Below are 17048 nucleotides of genomic sequence, written 5' to 3' on the forward strand. Positions count from 1 at the left end.
CTACCTCATGTTGAAGCTTGGAGCACCCACTTGTAATAATATTCTGATAATATATATAATCTCAGAATACAAAATAGTGAAATTAGCAACGAATGTTACACTCTCTTAAAATTCTGACTACAATTAAATAGATCAAATGGTTAGTTGCTTGTTATACCATTTAACAAGAAATATAAAGAGTAACTAATTTGACGTTTCAATGTTGTATCTAACATGATTATCGAGAATAAAAATAGTTGAACTTTGACATTCAACGATTTTTATTCTTGATAATGATGTTAGGTACGTCGAAACGTTGAATTACGTTACTTCTTATATTTCTTACAATTAAATAGTTTACATTATTTTATTTTTAAAGGTTTCCCATACTTTTTCATAGTCATTAGAATTTCAAATCATGCTGTCATAACCTGCAGTACAGACATTCAGGTGATTCTTAACACTTTTTCTGAGTGTTTTCATTGATTATTACAGAGAAAAAACTCATCTAAAGCAGGCCCAATTTCTTAATCCTAAGCAACTTGCCCATCCAAGACTCCTTGTAGCAAGGACGAACATGTAGCTGATGTCTTATACTGTAAAAGTTTTTTTTCACTCATAGGTATTGCAGCTATTCGAAGGCAAACTGTAGCATAGTAAAGTGAAGGGTTTTTTCAAGTTAGAGTTCAAGTTTTGAGGTTGAGTTTCAAGATAGCATTTTTGGTTCAATTTCTAGGAACTTTCAGTAATCATAATAACATTCTAGGGAAGAATCTGCTAGAGTTAAAACTTGTAAGTAAACATTTTAAAAGTGTAATACTAATTAAAAGTAAAGTAACATTTCATTCCAAGCTTCCTAATTTGGTCGTTTAAAGGACAAAGCAAGTGTCCATATCATGAAGAAATAAAAAATGTGAAATCTTGAGGCCTTCTGCATCTTGTGTCATGATAAGGACTGGGAGTGATCATAATATGAAAACTTGGCCTATCAGGATCATTGTAATTACTAAGTATTTTAGAGTTAGAGTTTACAGTTTTAAAGAGGGCATTTAAATTAGCGATTTCCACAAAGTAGCTCATTCCACTTAGAAGTTAAAGCTTTTGGTTGTCATGAAAGATGGTAACTTTAAGGTATTCATGTTAGTAAGTTGTCCAATGGTATTATATATGAAGCTGTTTGCAAAATCAACTGTGTATTTCTTGATAGATATTTTGCGGTTGTTCTCCAAAACAAAGGAAAGTTAAGCTGGACTGGGAGAAATTTCTTTGTTTTGTAAGTCCCATTGTGTGGCTGATTTTCCAATTCTACCAGGTGACTGGGTTGTGCATAGGACTTGTTTCCTGGTCAGCACCAAGAACTTAGACTAAGGCACAGAGGGCTCATTTCTGATAATCAGCCATCAGATTGTGGTGGAGTAAGCACTGGATCTGCGCAGAAAGACCTAGAATTAGCCAATGGTCGTTAACTTATTCTTGGTGCTGATCAAAAGGATTACAGTAGATTGCGAGCAGTCTCTCTTTTGCTCAAAGATCAACAAGGGAAGAAACTTGGACAAACTAGAAGACGAGGGGAGAAACCATGAGCTGTGTCCTCTTCTTACACCTGTGCTACTCATAGTCCCGCCACTCACGTTTGTCCACCAAGCTAGGGGGCATCAGACATACTCAAATAATTTAAGAAATCCTCTGACAGTTCTTGTTCAAGAATACACCTTCATGACATAAGATGGCTTCCTTCCTTTCAAGGACTGTTCAAGTAATGTATTCAAGCAATGGCTTCCATATGCATACATCCCTCGTTCCAGAGGAGGGATGCCTCTTTGAATGAATGACACAGTTCTAAGAAACCAGTACAACAATATCATAACTATCTGACCAGGCACATGGAAACTTAGGAGACCAAGCTCATCGGCAAGTTCATTGCCAATCATGTGTCTTGATAAGCTGCTTGTGGTAGTATAACTTAGATGAAAGGGAGGTTTGTTGGCAAACTCTTGCAGTAGTGTTTTTGTCAAAATAACAGAGTCTTTGTCGGGCTTGCACTGTCGTACTTTTATCAAAGTACATAGTTTCCACTCATCTTTGTAGTCATTACATAGCAGATTGCTTGTCATTCCTGGTATGAAGAAAGAAGAATTTAAATGCTTGGTTAATGCAAATAAGTATTGTTTTATTGCAATAGACTGCTGATCCTTTTAGGGTACACATTTGTTTAAATTCGTAATTTAAGGTGACATTTGCAAGTCAGCACTTCAAATATTTATTGCTGGTAATCAAAAGCATAGGAATGCACTTTCAATATTGGTGTTTGAATTATAATATGTAACTGTGTAAGAACAAAGGTTTTTTTTTGTACTCACCAAGATAATAACCAGCATATTTCCACAGCTTCTGGTAACCGTCCTTTTCATTTTCTGTCACTGAAACTCCCAAAAGTTCCAAACCCTCGATAACGACAGATGAAAAAGTAGACAGTGTTCCAGCAAGGTCCTCTTGGTTGATTGGATGCCCATACTAGGAGAGAAAGCACAAATTAAATTTCAACCTTTTTCCTTTTGCAAAACAAGCAAACAGATCTGTCAACCATTCAACATACTAGCAGTCTAGTCATAACACAAAATGTAGCCAGAGCATCTGCATCTTACCCTAGTTTGGTTACTTCTTTTGGCATAGCCTCCAATGCAGATTGCTCTTTAGGCTTGTCACACAATTGTTCTCCCCAATGAACAGTGGGGGAGGATGATTACGTGATGAGCCCAAAGAACGTCTGCATAGGAGACTACTTTTGGCAAGGTTTAATGTGGATGTCTAAAATTTTTTTTAAAATTCTCTGCTTAAAATATTCAAATAACAAGGCGGTGCAAATGAAATGTCAAAAAAAAATTATTGAAGGTAGAAACTTTGTTCAAAATAACTTGCACTTACTTTTTCAATTTCCCAACCACCGTCACGATGGCAAAGATGATAACGTACGGCAGCATGGAGTAGACGCACCCTCATACATGCCTCCTTAATATCAGTTGGTGAACCAAGAACAACAACCTTCACAAAGTGAAGGGTTTCAAAAAGTCTTTGGCGAACATCTCCATATGGAGATAAGCGACCCATGGCTGACAGCACCTGTCCAGATAAAACAGTTACATAACATCTTGACTTGAAGTCACACATATATCAATCAAACTCAATGCATAGTAATTTCAATAAATGCCACCCTCCAGCAACTAAATGAATGTTACTTCTCAATCCTAGAACACTTTGAATGAGTCGGAAAAGGATTCAAAACTCAATAATGTCCTATTTCATATAATATTGTCTAAAGGATCAGGTAAGACTTGGTTTTTTTTCTGAACAAGACCATGGAAAAAAAGAAAATATGTTTTGTAACAATAACTGCAGAAATTCTCATGTGCTCATTGGCTAATTTTCATTGTCAATAAGCACACAGACACATGAATTTATAATTTATGTGATGTGACAATGAGCGAGAGCAGACAATTTGTTACTGTAAAACACAAATTAATGTCAGTTTTTCATGCATCCGTCCTGTTATGGACAATGAATTTCACCATAACACTGTCAAAGTAGTTTGAGGATCCACATCGCTATCGCCTTGTAGATCCACAGCTACTTTGACAATGTTAGGACAAAATTCATGAACAATAAAAGGACAGACACACGAAAAACTGATGTCAATTTGTTAATTTTACCATAATTGCAGAAATTCTTGCACACTCATTGGCTAATTTTCATTGTCAATAAGCGGACAGACACATAAATTTACAACTTATGCGATGCATCAATGAGCGGAGAGCTCAAAATTTGACAATTTGTTATTGTAAAAAACAAATTGACGACAGTTTTTCATGGGTCTATCATGTTATTGACAATGAATTCCATCATAGCATTGTCAAGGTAGTCTACAGATCCATGAGGCATCATAGCCTTGTGGATCCACAGCTACTTTGACAATGTTATGATGAAATTCATGATCAATAACAGGACAGACATATGAAAAACAGACCTCAATTTGTTAAGTTGATTTGGTCTACTTTTTTTCATTTTCTTTGTTGATCGAGACACACCCATATTTGACTGCCCTCGATGAAAACTCCTTCTCTGTAAAGGGGTAAATGGTGCTTTTACATTCTTCCCACCACCTCAGTACAAACCAGTGTAAAAATTGCACTGTAATCATGATCAGTCCTTGGACGATCTAGCATGTAAGACCTCAATGTTGCAATAGAACTGTTTATTTTTTTCCTCACAATCTTAATTCTCCTATGGTATCACTTTATTTTCAAGCAGGTAGATGTTCATAATAAAGAAAATCATCAACTATGGAAAGCAAATATCATTGATTGTGTTGATGCATGTTCCACCATCCATCATCAACTGAAACAAAAGATCATCAGAGAGAGATTTTACTGAACCTGCAGAAATTCTTGCGCGCTTATTGGTTAATTTTCATTGTCAATACGCGGACAGACACATGACGCATGAGAAACTGTCGTCAATTTCTTAACTTCATAACTTCAAGCTGGTGTTTAAATGTAAGTTAATATAAGCTTACGCTGACAAAGGAAAATTAATATTTCTTCCTGTTTTTTGAGTTTGTCACATGCTTCCAGCTATATGTTCGACCCCCGCCAGCTACGTTTGTTATGTAACCTTAATACCTGGAAACTAATACCTTGTTTCCGAGTGAAGCAGTGAATGAGGAGACAAGACTACGATACATAAGAACAAGACCAGCAATGCCACTGTTTCGAACGAAGAATCGTCTTCCTAACTCGCACCTCTTCCATTCTACATTCCACGGAGGCTCTTGTTCATAAAATTCCATGAACCTCGCACAACTTAAGTCTGTTCTTCCCATTTCTTTGACGGTGCTGTAAAACTCGTGATTTCGTAAGACATTTTCACCACGATCTCTCACTGCTGCTAACACGGCATCGTCTGCAAGGGGATCACATTCAAATCTCTTCTTGTCCAACAACTCGTCGCAAATGTCAGAACCAAGTACAGAACGAAGAACCGACATGTTGTTTTTCTGCAAGATCGAGAAGACCTGGCACTAAAAACGAAAGATATATATCCCACTTAACCCACTTACCTTTGCGAGCAAGGAATTCAAGATGGCAGACCATTGAGAGAACCCTCTGCGCATTGGATCTCAGTTTTCGTTCATTATTTTTGCCAAGTGCTTGTAAACAGCAAGATGTTTGCCAAGTTCATGAACAAGAAAGATTTCCATCCAGGCTCTAAAGCCAACATCAAAAGGGTAAGATCAAGTTTATACCCGGGGATTGTAGCATATCGATAAGCCTAAATTTGCTCTTAAAATTCATTTTGAAAGTAGAAAACTGCAAATTCGTTTTAATTCTTTTGTCTAGCTAGCTCTAGGATCTTTTCAGGAATACTAATTTATTGTCAGTTCAATGCAGTTCATACGAACATATACAATATTAATGTAGGAGATTGTCTTGATTAAGTTTAGGCTTATATAACTACAAGACTTCTTGAGCAGTGTACTAGTCCGCTGTCAGATTTCGTCCCAAAATTTTTATTCTATGGAGAGAAATGTATGCAGTTTCACTTCCTGGCATTTAAAGGATTTAGATGTATTTCTTTTGTTATTGCTTTTATACGAAATTATAAAATTACCAGAAATTGTCGTGGTGAATATCTCTTAGGACTGATCTAACATTGGATAATTAAGAAATACACAAACATGTTGTTTCATGCCTGAAGCAATTTAAGCAGCAGCCTCATGCAAGAGTTACCATATCATGCTATATAAACAAAAATGCTTATCTACAAAGTAGTCGCTTATGGGAAGTGTTTGCCTATGAGAATGGTCATTAAGACATGGCTGACTGTATTTCTTTTATAAAAGTGAGATAAAGTTAACAAAAATTACACTGAGAAAGATGCATTTTCATCATGTCACAAGGGGAATCTGAATCCCTTGTGGTATTCAAACCCTCAAACACAAAAATCATATTATGCATCATAAACAGGCATACATGTATGTGGGCTTACGTTGATTATGTTGACAAATTCAGAAATCATCAATTTTGCATCAATTCCATGTTATAGGTCTGGATGGCAGAGCAGAAACTACTTGCAGAGCAGCAGAAGGAAAAAGAACTGGAACTTCAGTATAATAAGGAACAAGAGAAATTCAAGAATAGGTGGGTAAAGTGGCCCATCAGGCCAGAGCTTATCCCAATTTCTGTAGCATGAAGGGGCAAGAAGTATTTCTACTCCCCCCTAGATAGGATGCTATTCCATCGCAGGGTTACCCCAGCATTAAGTTTGCCGTTACCCATTTATACACCTGGGCGGAGAGAGGCACTGTGAGAGTAAAGTGCCTTGCCCAAGAACACAACACAATGTCCTCGGCCAGGGCTTTAACCTGGACTGCTTGATCTGGAGCGAAGTTCATAAGGCCAAGTTCATAAGCAAAAGGTACAAAATAGAAATAAAATACATGTAGATAAACAATACATGATCATTTTAAGGCTCTTATAGTATCCATTTGGATTAGCACAATGGTGATTTTTGCTTTCCTGTGGTGAGAGCCAGGGTTGTATTTCACTTACCGCAGCACATATTATAATAATTGTGCACTTTTTAGTTTGTTGGTTTTCTTCTACAGACAAGCTATCAGTAATGATGAAAGGATCAAGTCAGGTTTAGATTTTTTGTATGATGCGCCACCTGGTTTTGACAAAGGTATGTCTTAATTACTAAATATGGCAGAATGGTCATGTGCCAGCAAATACAAGCAAGGGACTAATAACAGTATTTACTATTGCTATAAGACTTGTAAAGAACCATGGAAAGGCCCAGTGAGGTTTCTGAGACTTTGAGACTGATGAAGAAAAGACCACATTTTGTAACATAATTTGTGCAAATTTATGTTGAGCAAATGAAGAACAAGAAACTAAAAATTAGTTTGATCCACATCTTGTGTCACAATTTGCTCAGACAAAGCAATGACTGGCAGTTAAATTTTTTATTTCAATATTTCGTGTCTGTACAAATTCATTCTCTAAGCATAATTATTTCAAACAATCAATTGTTTACTGAGATTGCTTGAATCAAAATATGATTATTGTCACTTATATCATACTAATTAAAATACTTGTACAGAACTGTGCCCTTATCAATGTTTTTTCTTTTCTTCCACAAATCATTGGATGTCATAGAGAAGAAGGTAAGTTCAACAAAAAAAAGGTTAAATCAGTACAGTTGGATCTTAATTCTTCAGAAGTGATAGGCAAATTAATGAGTGAAAGAAATGTATCCATAATCATCATTTGTGTAACAGTTTACACAATTGTTTTCCTGACATATAGAATATTTGTTAAGGGCAACTGACAGCCACACTAACAGAGGACTTTTTTAGATATATCTTTCAAATGCTTCACTAGACAAGTATGTAACAGAATAAGAATACCCAAAGATGTTTTTTTGCATCTTTATTATGCTTTCTATCATAAAACAACCCCTGTCATAGTGAGAATATGTTTCTAGGTTGCCGAGGAAGAGGAAGGTGAAGTAAAATTTGAGTGGCAGCGAGGAGCACCAAGAGAGGCGTACGTACCTTATGCTCATACAAATGAGTTATAATTATCATTATCGTTAATTACTAGGACCTTGCATTTTCTTGGCTTTGTCCAAATAGCTTTCTTTTTATTTTGAAGACTTGCTTTCATTCTGACCATATTTCCATAAAACTTAGTCATTCATCTTTCACCTGCAGATATGCCAAGAGCTTAGGTATTGAAGCACGCGATCAGCCGTTTGGAATTGCTGTAAGGTTTACGTTATTAATTATTTTATTCATTCATCTTTTCATTTTGTTAACTGGCCACCCAGTGGCAACCCAGACTGTTTGCCACAAATAAAGCTTTCTGAGCAACAAACTGCATGGAAATTGAATACTTGACAGGGCATCAAACCATGGTTTTGAGGCAGTGCTTGTGATTGCTTCACCTGAGAACTAGTCATAGGCATTTCAGAACTGTGATCATGGTTTGAACATTTTCTCTTCACGGGGAAAATTTTTTGCTATTACCGGCCTGTAGCATTCACATACATGGAAACGATCCTTTTTTTCAGGTTCGTAATGTCAAGTGCATCAAATGTGGTAAATGGGGTCACATTAACACAGACAGAGAGGTAAGGAATTTGAATCAAAGGTGGTTTTTTTTTTTTTACAGACTTTTATTTTTAGCTTGTGGGGACAATCTTGCCGAACAAACTTTCCACTTTACCACTGCCCAAACCATGCCAGTACTTACCATGACTTGTTTTGTTTCTGTCCATATTTTAGTGTCCCTTATTCAACAAGAGTAAAAATGCCAATGTTGATCCAAGTCTGATTACAGGTTTGAACTGCACCAAGGTCGTGTTATGTTGAGATTGACCTTTTCAGCCGCAACTGGTTTGGGTTGATACGGTTGATCTTTCTTGATAGAACACCTTTTCAAACGTTTTCGGTTGCAACGCGGTAACTCCTGGGAATCGTCTTTGCCGATGCTTTTTCAACCGTTTCAATCGGATTTGAGACCGATTGAAAAAGTTGATCAACCAAACCGACCGAAAACGATTTTTCCCCAAAAGAACACGAAAAAACCCAACTAACCAGAAACGGTCGATCCCAATAGAATACGACCCAAGTTTCATGAGAATGCTTTATCAAAAGCATAGTCTTCTCTTGGTACAAACAAACTGATTATTAAATAAAATGTAGACTGTTGAGTAAAATGGATATTAAACCAAGATCAATGTAATAGAATTATTCCATAAACCTCGCTAGCACAGGAACATAGACATAAATCAAGTTTGTTTTTAAAATACCACATTATCAAAACATCAAAGGTTATGGATTCATATTTATGTACTCCTTACAGATATCGCCGACCCGATGAGACTTCTAAAAGACATGCGAACTGAGGGTCTGACATTGAAACAAAACGTGTTAGGACGAGTGTTTGATCCGGGTGACCCAAACCAGGTGAGAATTGAGAAAGCCTGTGTATGAAGGAGGAGTATCTCTTTGATCGCTTATTCTTCTACTAACTATGAGCGCACTAAACACCAAACCAGTTTACTAACAATATTTGGTGCTCTACTCTAACTTACCTTTTCACTCTGAAGTCTGACCAAACCCTTAGTCAAGTCGAGGTGCATTCCTACGGAAAAGAATCTAGGTGAGCTCGACTGAGAGGAGGAGCGATCAAAATCGTCACGTGCTATGTAGAAACTGAACGCGTTGTTGTTTACTCTGATTGGCTGAAACTTTAGAGAACCCAACAGAGTGCAAATGGTAGTTCTTTAAATGTATATACACTTTTCTCTCCTTTGTTTTTGCAGCAAATTGTGGCATCTGATGAAGAAAGTGGCGACGATGCAGAAGCTGCTTTCTTAGCTTCCCTTACAGACAAACAGAAAAAGAAATTACTCAGGTATGGCTTGTTTATCGTTGTTTTATTTCTTTGTGTTTTACTGAGGACTTCCGCTAGGAGTATTTCCACCAAATGTTTACTGAAAGTTGAAATAACTCAGAACATGTTCCTTCCGTTATTGAATTGCGGGCGCTTTGGGGATGTGTAATTTTAAACTTAGAAGATGTAAACTTTTTCAACTTTTACTCTTCATTAATCCTTTCCAAAGCTCTGTTTACAAGCGAGCTGCTCTCAGGCTGACCTGCTCTGATCTGTTGTTTTTTTTTTCCTGTAGAAAACTGGACAGACTTGAACGCGAAGAAATCGACGCGCAAAGTGGTCACAAAAAACAAAAGAAAAAGAAACGAAAAAGGGACAATTCACCTGACAGCCAGGAAGAATCCAGTAAGCACAGTAAGACGAAACATCACAGAGAGACTGACTCTTCCGACTCAGATGAAAGCAAAAGCAAGAGAAAATCCAAAAAGAAAGAAAAGGAGAGAAAATCCAGGGAATTAGCCGGCAGAGATTCGGAAGAAAAGTACAAACAGTTGAAAGATTCTGAGAGGGATAGACTACATGGAGAAAGACATAAAGATACCAAACCGGACAGACGTAACAATGAGACACACAGACACTCTAAAGATAACAAGCCACACAGACAATCTAATGATACAGAGGTGGATGAGCGTCAGCGTCACAATGAAACCCACAAAAAATCGAGAGATACTAGGACAGACAGACATCACAGACACTCAAGAGATGACAAGACACACAGACACTCCAGGGATATAAAGAGATGAACAGACATCGCGGTTAAACTCGCATACTGGCTCAGCTCGAGAGAAACAGGCGTTATAAAGAGTACGAGAACTGAAGAAATAGAGAGCTTCACGGTTGAAATATGTTGTGGCATAGCCAAGTTGTAATAATAAAATTCAGCCTTCTTATAATGTTGGTTACCCAGTGTTTTGCGACCATTAGCCGTAAACCAAGTGGTTACAACTTAGACTTCGTCTAAATAAAGCCGGGGCCTTAATTAAGAGTCCGCTGTTCCTACCTCAAGCCTCCCTACCCCACCCCCTTCTCTCGTGCTGTGTTATAAGATTATTAGTTGAAACTAACCAATGAAGAGAGAAAGAGAACGCGGGAAAATGCACGCTTGCGATGTCACCGTTGGTATGTCACGGGTGCTGCTAGCCAATGGGGAAAAATTGCAATAAGGCAACTAAAAACTAGAGCTGAGGTTGACAAACTCTAACTTTGATCAATTTATCTTTCAGAGTATATTTGTTTGTTTTTTTTGAAACAGTGCTCCTGTAAACTTGTAGCTCTCAAACATGTTTGAATCTTTACTCCTTCTATATTCCCTTTAGAGCTGTAAAAAGCTCCTAATATATTAACTTAGGATCTGTGAGAATTTCATCTAGAAAAGCCCTTTGCGAAACAATGGAGTTTGTGCGCTTTAATTTTGGCAATCGGATGCGATTTTTTACATGTAATACACAGAAAAACGCTTGCGCAATTAATAATTTCCGTCTTGAATGCCATCAAGTCAACAATACGGCCTGTCTTCAAATAATTTATCATAAATCAGCAAGGCATAGTTTCTTTAAAATGAAATCGAAATGTTTTTATATCTAAATTAACACAGAAACACCTTACCAGTCTTTTACAAACCGCAATCAAAAAGCTAACCCACGGAATCGCGATACCCAAACATTTGCCCTTTTGATCTTAAAAAGAAATGATTTATTCATACAAACAGCTGTTACGTGCTCGAAAAAATATGGCTAATTGAAAAAAATCGTTAAAAGTCGCCAATCATGGAAGTGCATTTACCATATCTGGAATTGATATAAATTTAATGAAAATAATTAAAACACGAGGAGTTCTTTTTGTGCGAATTAAATATATATGTGTTGATGCGGACACACCCGGCGGGATTTGTGCGGAGTGTTGAGAACTTGTTGTCTTGAGCTACAGAGCTGTTTATAAATTTTCACCATGAGAGAAATAGTTCATTTGCAGGCCGGCCAGTGCGGAAATCAAATTGGAGCGAAGGTGAGGTTTAAATAAAAATACTAAAAAGCATTTTTAGTTGGCAACGGAAAATCCAGCTGACGGCGCGCTTCAAAGCTACAACTGTACAGCTTTAGAAAAAATAAAAGATTAACGCTCACATGAAAGCAAAAATACTTGCCAAGAAACAAATATTTTCCAGGCAATTGATCTTTCCTAAAAGACCAATAAAGTGTGTCGCATTTAAATGTTTCATCAATATATAGCGTAGTTGAACGTTCCAAAGAAGAATTTAATTTACCATAAACAAACGCTAGTTCCGAAATCGCGCAGATTGGCTTAAGATTAAACATAACTTTTTCCGTGGACTTTAGAGTTTTACTCGTTGGAATGGAGTTTGAAAAAGACTTAGAGGATTCCTATAAATTTGTTTCCTTTGAATTATTTTCTCCACAAGCATCTACGTGTCAAGGACTGAAAATTATCAATCTTTTAAAAAGTTAAAGTAAATTAGACGAATGCGCAACCGAATAGTGTTAAGAACTAACACATGCCATCTTTTGCTTGCAGTTCTGGGAAGTCATTTCTGATGAACATGGTATCGATGCTTGCGGGACTTACAAAGGCGATTCAGACTTACAATTGGAAAGAATCAATGTTTATTACAATGAAGCTACGGGTAGGACTTGCTTATAGATTCAAGTAATTGAGCGCTTTATTTCTTTGACAGCAGGAATATATGAAATCACTCTTCTTATTCATAATAGTGCTGATTATAACAATGTAAATGTAAAAAGCGAGTAGTATAAATTGATTTTAAACCGCGTGCTTTGTTTTAACAGGAGGTAAATATGTTCCTCGCGCGGTTCTTGTCGACTTGGAGCCTGGAACCATGGATTCTGTTAAAGCTGGTCCATTTGGACAGCTTTTTAGGCCTGATAACTACGTCTTTGGTGAGAACTAGTTGTAAATCCTGCATGTTCGAAGTAGTTCAATGGATAAAATAGGAGTAAGTGACTTATTTGCATAATGAAATTAAGATCTGCACATGTAGTTAGCGGAGCACCAGATGTTTTGTGGTAATTTCACTGCCGAATTACCCCGAAAAAATCAGTACAAAACGAAATAAATAACATCCTCAAAATGCTTTTTTAAAAACAGTAAAACACAGCAGAGACAGTTCTTGCAGCGCGGAACAAATTGAAAACGTCAAAAAAGTAAATAAAGTTCTTGAGATCAGACCGCCCTTGCTGCAAAAATGAGTACCAAAAAATAACGAAAATTATTAAAAAATACATGTTCGCATTTCAAATTTTATTCCCAAAAGTTAGCCACATTTCTCTATTTTCTGAACGACATTACACATGAGAACGGAGAAAAAGGGTTGGAATCGTTTGTACTTTCCTTGAAGGTTTTTTTATTCCCTTGTTTTTGTCTTTTCTTTCCTCTATTCCTTACATTTAAAATTCCTTTCTTTTTCTGTCTGTGGGACGCGATATTTTCCGGGTAACCTGATGATTATACAAATTTTCCTTTCAAATATTGGCACATTTTTATCGAGGCGACTCATAAGCATCAATATTCTCAGAACTAATCTTAAAAGAAATATATGTTAACTGGTAAGGAGAATTTATATTTCCAGCCTTTGAAAAAACGTATTCATTATTTTTGACAGGTCAAAGTGGAGCGGGGAATAACTGGGCCAAAGGTCATTACACCGAGGGCGCGGAGTTGGTGGACTCGGTACTAGATGTGGTGCGCAGGGAGACTGAGGGCTGCGACTGCGTACAAGGCTTTCAATTGACACATTCCCTTGGGGGTGGTACTGGGGCAGGTATGGGCACTCTGCTCATTTCCAAAATTCGAGAAGAATATCCTGATCGAATTATGACATCTTTTAGTGTGGTACCGTCACCGAAGGTAAGTGAAAAATGATTGTGACTCAATTTCTCCTTATTTATTAATATCATTGCCAAGAAGAAACAGATAATGAGAAAAAAGATCGTTATCAGGTGGGATAAAAGTTGTTCCCATCTCTACACGAGGGGGTAATATTCTGAGCCATGTCTTAAGAAACGTTACAAAAAAACCTCACTGGCGTCCTGCACCACTTCTTGCATTGGGTTAATTTGCTTTCTTCTGCACTGAATTGGTTTTGAAGAATTTGACGAACTGACTTCCTGCAGAGATCTATGCGCTTTTCGTGATCACGGACACGTCCTGTCGTTGGAAGTGTTTGAAATGAAAAGATTTAAAAATACAATGCACAAGATGTCTCTGAGCAAAGGGTTTATTTTCACAGACGTAAATTTAATTAAACGTTTTGCAGGCGTATAGAACTTTTATTATCTTGGCAATACATCTTTTTACTATTATTACAATTCGACTCCGTACAGGTGTCAGACACCGTTGTAGAACCATACAACGCCACCTTATCAGTTCACCAATTGGTGGAGAACACGGACGAGACATTCTGCATCGATAACGAGGCTCTGTACGACATCTGCTTCCGGACACTCAAGCTGACCACGCCCACATACGGGGATTTGAATCATCTGCTGTCTGCTACAATGAGCGGAGTAACGACTTGTCTCCGCTTCCCGGGACAAGTAAGAGATCTTCTATAGTTTGGAACGTAGTTTTATTTCGAATTCAGTGTCAGTGATAGAGCTTTGTCCTTCTCTTTTGCAAGGATTTTGACAGGACTTACTTTTTTCTAATCTCCGCAGTTGAACGCAGATCTCAGGAAGCTGGCAGTGAACATGGTCCCATTCCCTCGCCTACACTTCTTCATCCCAGGCTTCGCGCCGTTAACGAGCCGCGACAACCAGCTGTACCGCGCGATGACTGTGTCCGAGTTAACTCAGCAGATGTTCGATAACAAGAACATGATGGCGGCGTGTGATCCGCGGCACGGCAGATACCTCACAGTGGCCGCCATGTTCCGCGGAAAAATGTCCATGAAGGAAGTCGACGAGCAGATGATGAATGTTCAGAATAAAAACAGGTATATGCGGCTTTAAAGATTTGAACTGATTAATTACTGACAGATGGGCTCCCGTTATTGATTAATATCAAACACAAAAGACCGTGTTTGACCAGATTTCCAAAAACCGAGAAGAGAGTTAAAAATACGACGCGTAGCGGAGAACTTTTGGCGAACTTCGAGGTGTTTGGAAATGTGTCCATACACTGCCTTGGGTGTTTGATAGATCTTCTCAATCAAAACTAAACCTAAGGAGAAAACGGAGAAAAAAAATCGTAAAACTGGATGCTAATTAAGATCAGATCTCCAAACACTGTCACAGCCATGATTTACTGTGTTTAAACTTCATGAATTATTAATGAGTTTGAGAAGGGGATTATAGCTGCTCAGAATTTTATAGTATATACGAAACAGAATGAAAATTGGCGTAAAATAGGGCTCTCTTAATTTGAGTCAATAGCTGTCCATTTTTGTGTTCATTTACTTCAAATTGCTATCATAAATATTCACTTTTCTATTTTACATCCTCATCAAAAATTCCTAAATGATTATGCAGCGTTCCCGAACTTCAGATTTATGATGGTTTATTTAGACTTTTCTAAACTTCAAAGAGATAAATGATAATAAATAGGCGCGCCTCTAAACCGTGTATCCTTTACATTCCGTATTTTTCAGCGCGTATTTTGTGGAATGGATTCCAAACAACGTGAAGACCGCTGCGTGCGACATACCTCCGCGCGGGCTCAAAATGTCTGCGACTTTCATTGGAAACAGCACAAGTATTCAAGAACTATTCAAAAGGATTAGTGAGCAGTTCACGGCCATGTTTAAACGTAAAGCCTTCCTGCATTGGTACACTGGCGAGGGGATGGATGAGATGGAGTTTACTGAGGTGAAAAATAATAAAAAAAGTAGTTTTCAAATTTTAGTCATAACATCCACCCTAATTGGTTGTGGGTTATTTTGTTTGAAAGGTTATGATGTAACGTTGCATTTTGTTAGCTTTTTGTAAACGAAATGAAAAAAAAAAACACTTCTCGGTTTTCTTTTGATGCAAACACTACTTGAAACTTGATGCAAACAAACACTACTTGAAAAAGGTTGGGAGCTTTGGAAAGAACTTAAAAAGTGAATTCTAACTTGTGGGTCGGACTTACACAAACTTTCGTATTCTTTGAAACTCTCTCCTAGCTGCATTGGGTCATGGAGACTCTTGTGCCACTTTCAAAATACCTGTGAGTAATGAGGCCATATTTGGGGTTTACGGGATACGGGATATTTAGGTAAAAATTAACGGGACACGAGATATTTGGGGGAAGAAATTAATGGGATATTGGGGAGGGGAATTAAGGGGATATGAGATGTTTAGATCAGACAAAACGGGATGTAGAGTTGGAAAATCGTTAATTTTTTCAACTGGAGTTAACGAGATACGGGATAGTTGGCCAAAGGTTAACGGGATGTGGGATAATCAGGACACTCCCCCCCCCCCCCCCCCCTCCCTCCTAATCGGGCCTCAGTAATCTGTGGTCTTGGTCGGTTATTCATGTCTCTAAACACCATTTTGAAAACTGAAACGTTTCTTGTGTGATTTATTTTTTTTTTAAATTTTTCTATCAACAGGCCGAGTCTAACATGAACGACTTAGTGTCTGAATACCAGCAATACCAGGACGCTACTGTCGACGAAGAAGAATTTGATGATGAGGAAGAAGAAGAAGAAGCAGAATAACTTTTCTCTCAAATCAGTGAATTTTACGTTTTCCTAAAATATTTTTCTGGTAGTAAATTTCCTAAAAATTTTCTCTGGTTTCGCAGCGTTTGCTGACAAACTCTCTTGAAACATGCGGTCACGTTAACTGAATTATAAAGTGAAATCCACAAGAATTAAAGACCTAGTGAGCTTAATAATTACCCGTGAAAGGCTGAAAAATTAAGGCAGCGTCCACACAACATGTACGCCGGAGAAATTTGAAAACGCAGCTTTATTTCTACGGTTAGTCCTGTCTTCCACACTAATCCGTCATGAAAACGGAGCTTTTCGAAAACGCTCTCCAAACCGGAGGAATTTAAAAAACACTGGCTTTTTTCGTTTTCGTGTGGACGGAAAACATATTTTGAAAACGAAACTTTTCGAAAATGATGGCGTTAGGATAATCATGTGATTTCTCTGACCGAGTTTTCCTGAAACACAAGTCTAAAATGACTGGTGATTGTTACGTTTTTTACTCCTCAGGCGTAGTGTGGACAGAAAACATTTGGTGCATTTTCAGAGTGAAACCTCCGTTTTCAAATTTCTCTGGCGTATAGTGTTAACGGGGCCTAAGGTACAAAAATATTACAAATCCGTGGACGTTCCTGGTCAGTTTGTAAACCGGCAAAGCTTTATTCGCCTGAACGAATTTCTAGTTCACTGTTAATTGTTACCGTTAGTTTTTATTTCATGTCAGATGTATTTTTTAGTTGCAAGTCCAAATGTCACTAATCTTACGTAAATTCGGGCCTTCGCCATTAATTATGGGTCCGTAAATGATCCATTTTAAAGATATTATTCAATGATAAACCGAGTGTAATACCAAGGGATGTGTTGTTTCATATTTTAGT

General features: G+C 37.6%; 4 protein-coding genes across 5 annotated transcripts in view; 3 read left to right on the forward strand and 1 right to left on the reverse strand.

The window, feature by feature from the left end:
- The window catches only part of LOC110049940 (protein lifeguard 2-like), a 16245-nt gene extending 15341 nt beyond the window's left edge, over window positions 1-904 (forward strand). The window contains exon 12 of the mRNA XM_089285576.1: window positions 1-904. This exon is cut by the window's left edge and continues 629 nt beyond it. The gene's annotated coding sequence lies outside the window, so the exon portion shown is untranslated.
- A 523-nt stretch (window positions 905-1427) lies between these two features.
- On the reverse strand, window positions 1428-5059 carry LOC149116000 (uncharacterized). Its single transcript, XM_089285575.1, has 4 exons — window positions 4670-5059; window positions 2905-3099; window positions 2340-2493; window positions 1428-2095 (listed from the first exon to the last, which is right to left on the reverse strand). The coding sequence occupies exons 1-4, from the start codon at window positions 5018-5020 to the stop codon at window positions 1680-1682; spliced, it is 1116 nt and encodes a 371-aa protein (XP_089141701.1). The 5' UTR covers window positions 5021-5059; the 3' UTR covers window positions 1428-1679.
- LOC149116001 (corepressor of RBPJ and splicing regulator-like) lies at window positions 5059-10390 on the forward strand. The gene is made up of 10 exons (XM_089285578.1): window positions 5059-5260; window positions 6079-6173; window positions 6641-6723; window positions 7523-7583; window positions 7751-7802; window positions 8110-8169; window positions 8324-8378; window positions 8904-9007; window positions 9367-9458; window positions 9733-10390. Exons 1-10 carry the CDS (start codon window positions 5198-5200, stop codon window positions 10238-10240), a joined length of 1173 nt encoding a protein of 390 aa, XP_089141704.1. The 5' UTR covers window positions 5059-5197; the 3' UTR covers window positions 10241-10390.
- A 130-nt stretch (window positions 10391-10520) lies between these two features.
- On the forward strand, window positions 10521-17023 carry LOC110049939 (tubulin beta-4B chain-like). Of its 2 annotated transcripts, XM_089285573.1 has the most exons (8): window positions 10521-11501; window positions 12030-12138; window positions 12302-12412; window positions 13135-13379; window positions 13856-14068; window positions 14189-14466; window positions 15121-15337; window positions 16069-17023. In XM_089285573.1, the coding sequence occupies exons 1-8, from the start codon at window positions 11445-11447 to the stop codon at window positions 16174-16176; spliced, it is 1338 nt and encodes a 445-aa protein (XP_089141699.1). In that variant the 5' UTR covers window positions 10521-11444; the 3' UTR covers window positions 16177-17023. The 2 variants fall into 2 exon arrangements, with proteins under 2 accessions (XP_089141699.1, XP_089141698.1); XM_089285572.1 differs by lacking the exon at window positions 16069-17023 and having other exon boundaries at window positions 15121-15721.
- The last annotated feature ends 25 nt before the right edge of the window (window positions 17024-17048 follow it).

This window comes from Orbicella faveolata, unplaced genomic scaffold (genome assembly GCF_042242905.1).
Source record: "Orbicella faveolata isolate gen_17 unplaced genomic scaffold, um_ofav_v1 contig_13, whole genome shotgun sequence".
Classification (NCBI taxonomy): domain Eukaryota; kingdom Metazoa; phylum Cnidaria; class Anthozoa; order Scleractinia; family Merulinidae; genus Orbicella; species Orbicella faveolata.

What these genes read in the sequence shown, in the direction of transcription:
- LOC110049939 (XM_089285572.1), top strand. Translation starts at nt 11,445, where the DNA reads ATGAGAGAAATAGTTCATTTGCAGGCCGGCCAGTGCGGAAATCAAATT. An exon ending in GAAATCAAATTGGAGCGAAG is followed by an intron (nt 11,502 to 12,029) that starts GTGAGGTTTAAA and finishes TTTTGCTTGCAG; the next exon opens with TTCTGGGAAGTCATTTCTGA. An exon ending in GCCTGATAACTACGTCTTTG is followed by an intron (nt 12,413 to 13,134) that starts GTGAGAACTAGT and finishes TATTTTTGACAG; the next exon opens with GTCAAAGTGGAGCGGGGAAT.
- LOC149116001 (XM_089285578.1), top strand. Translation starts at nt 5,198, where the DNA reads ATGTTTGCCAAGTTCATGAACAAGAAAGATTTCCATCCAGGCTCTAAA. An exon ending in ATCCGGGTGACCCAAACCAG is followed by an intron (nt 9,008 to 9,366) that starts GTGAGAATTGAG and finishes TTGTTTTTGCAG; the next exon opens with CAAATTGTGGCATCTGATGA. An exon ending in CAGAAAAAGAAATTACTCAG is followed by an intron (nt 9,459 to 9,732) that starts GTATGGCTTGTT and finishes TTTTTCCTGTAG; the next exon opens with AAAACTGGACAGACTTGAAC.
- LOC149116000 (XM_089285575.1), bottom strand. Translation starts at nt 5,020, where the DNA reads ATGTCGGTTCTTCGTTCTGTACTTGGTTCTGACATTTGCGACGAGTTG. An exon ending in GTGGTTGGGAAATTGAAAAA is followed by an intron (nt 2,494 to 2,904) that starts GTAAGTGCAAGT and finishes TTTCTCTCCTAG; the next exon opens with TATGGGCATCCAATCAACCA. An exon ending in ATATGCTGGTTATTATCTTG is followed by an intron (nt 2,096 to 2,339) that starts GTGAGTACAAAA and finishes TCTTCATACCAG; the next exon opens with GAATGACAAGCAATCTGCTA.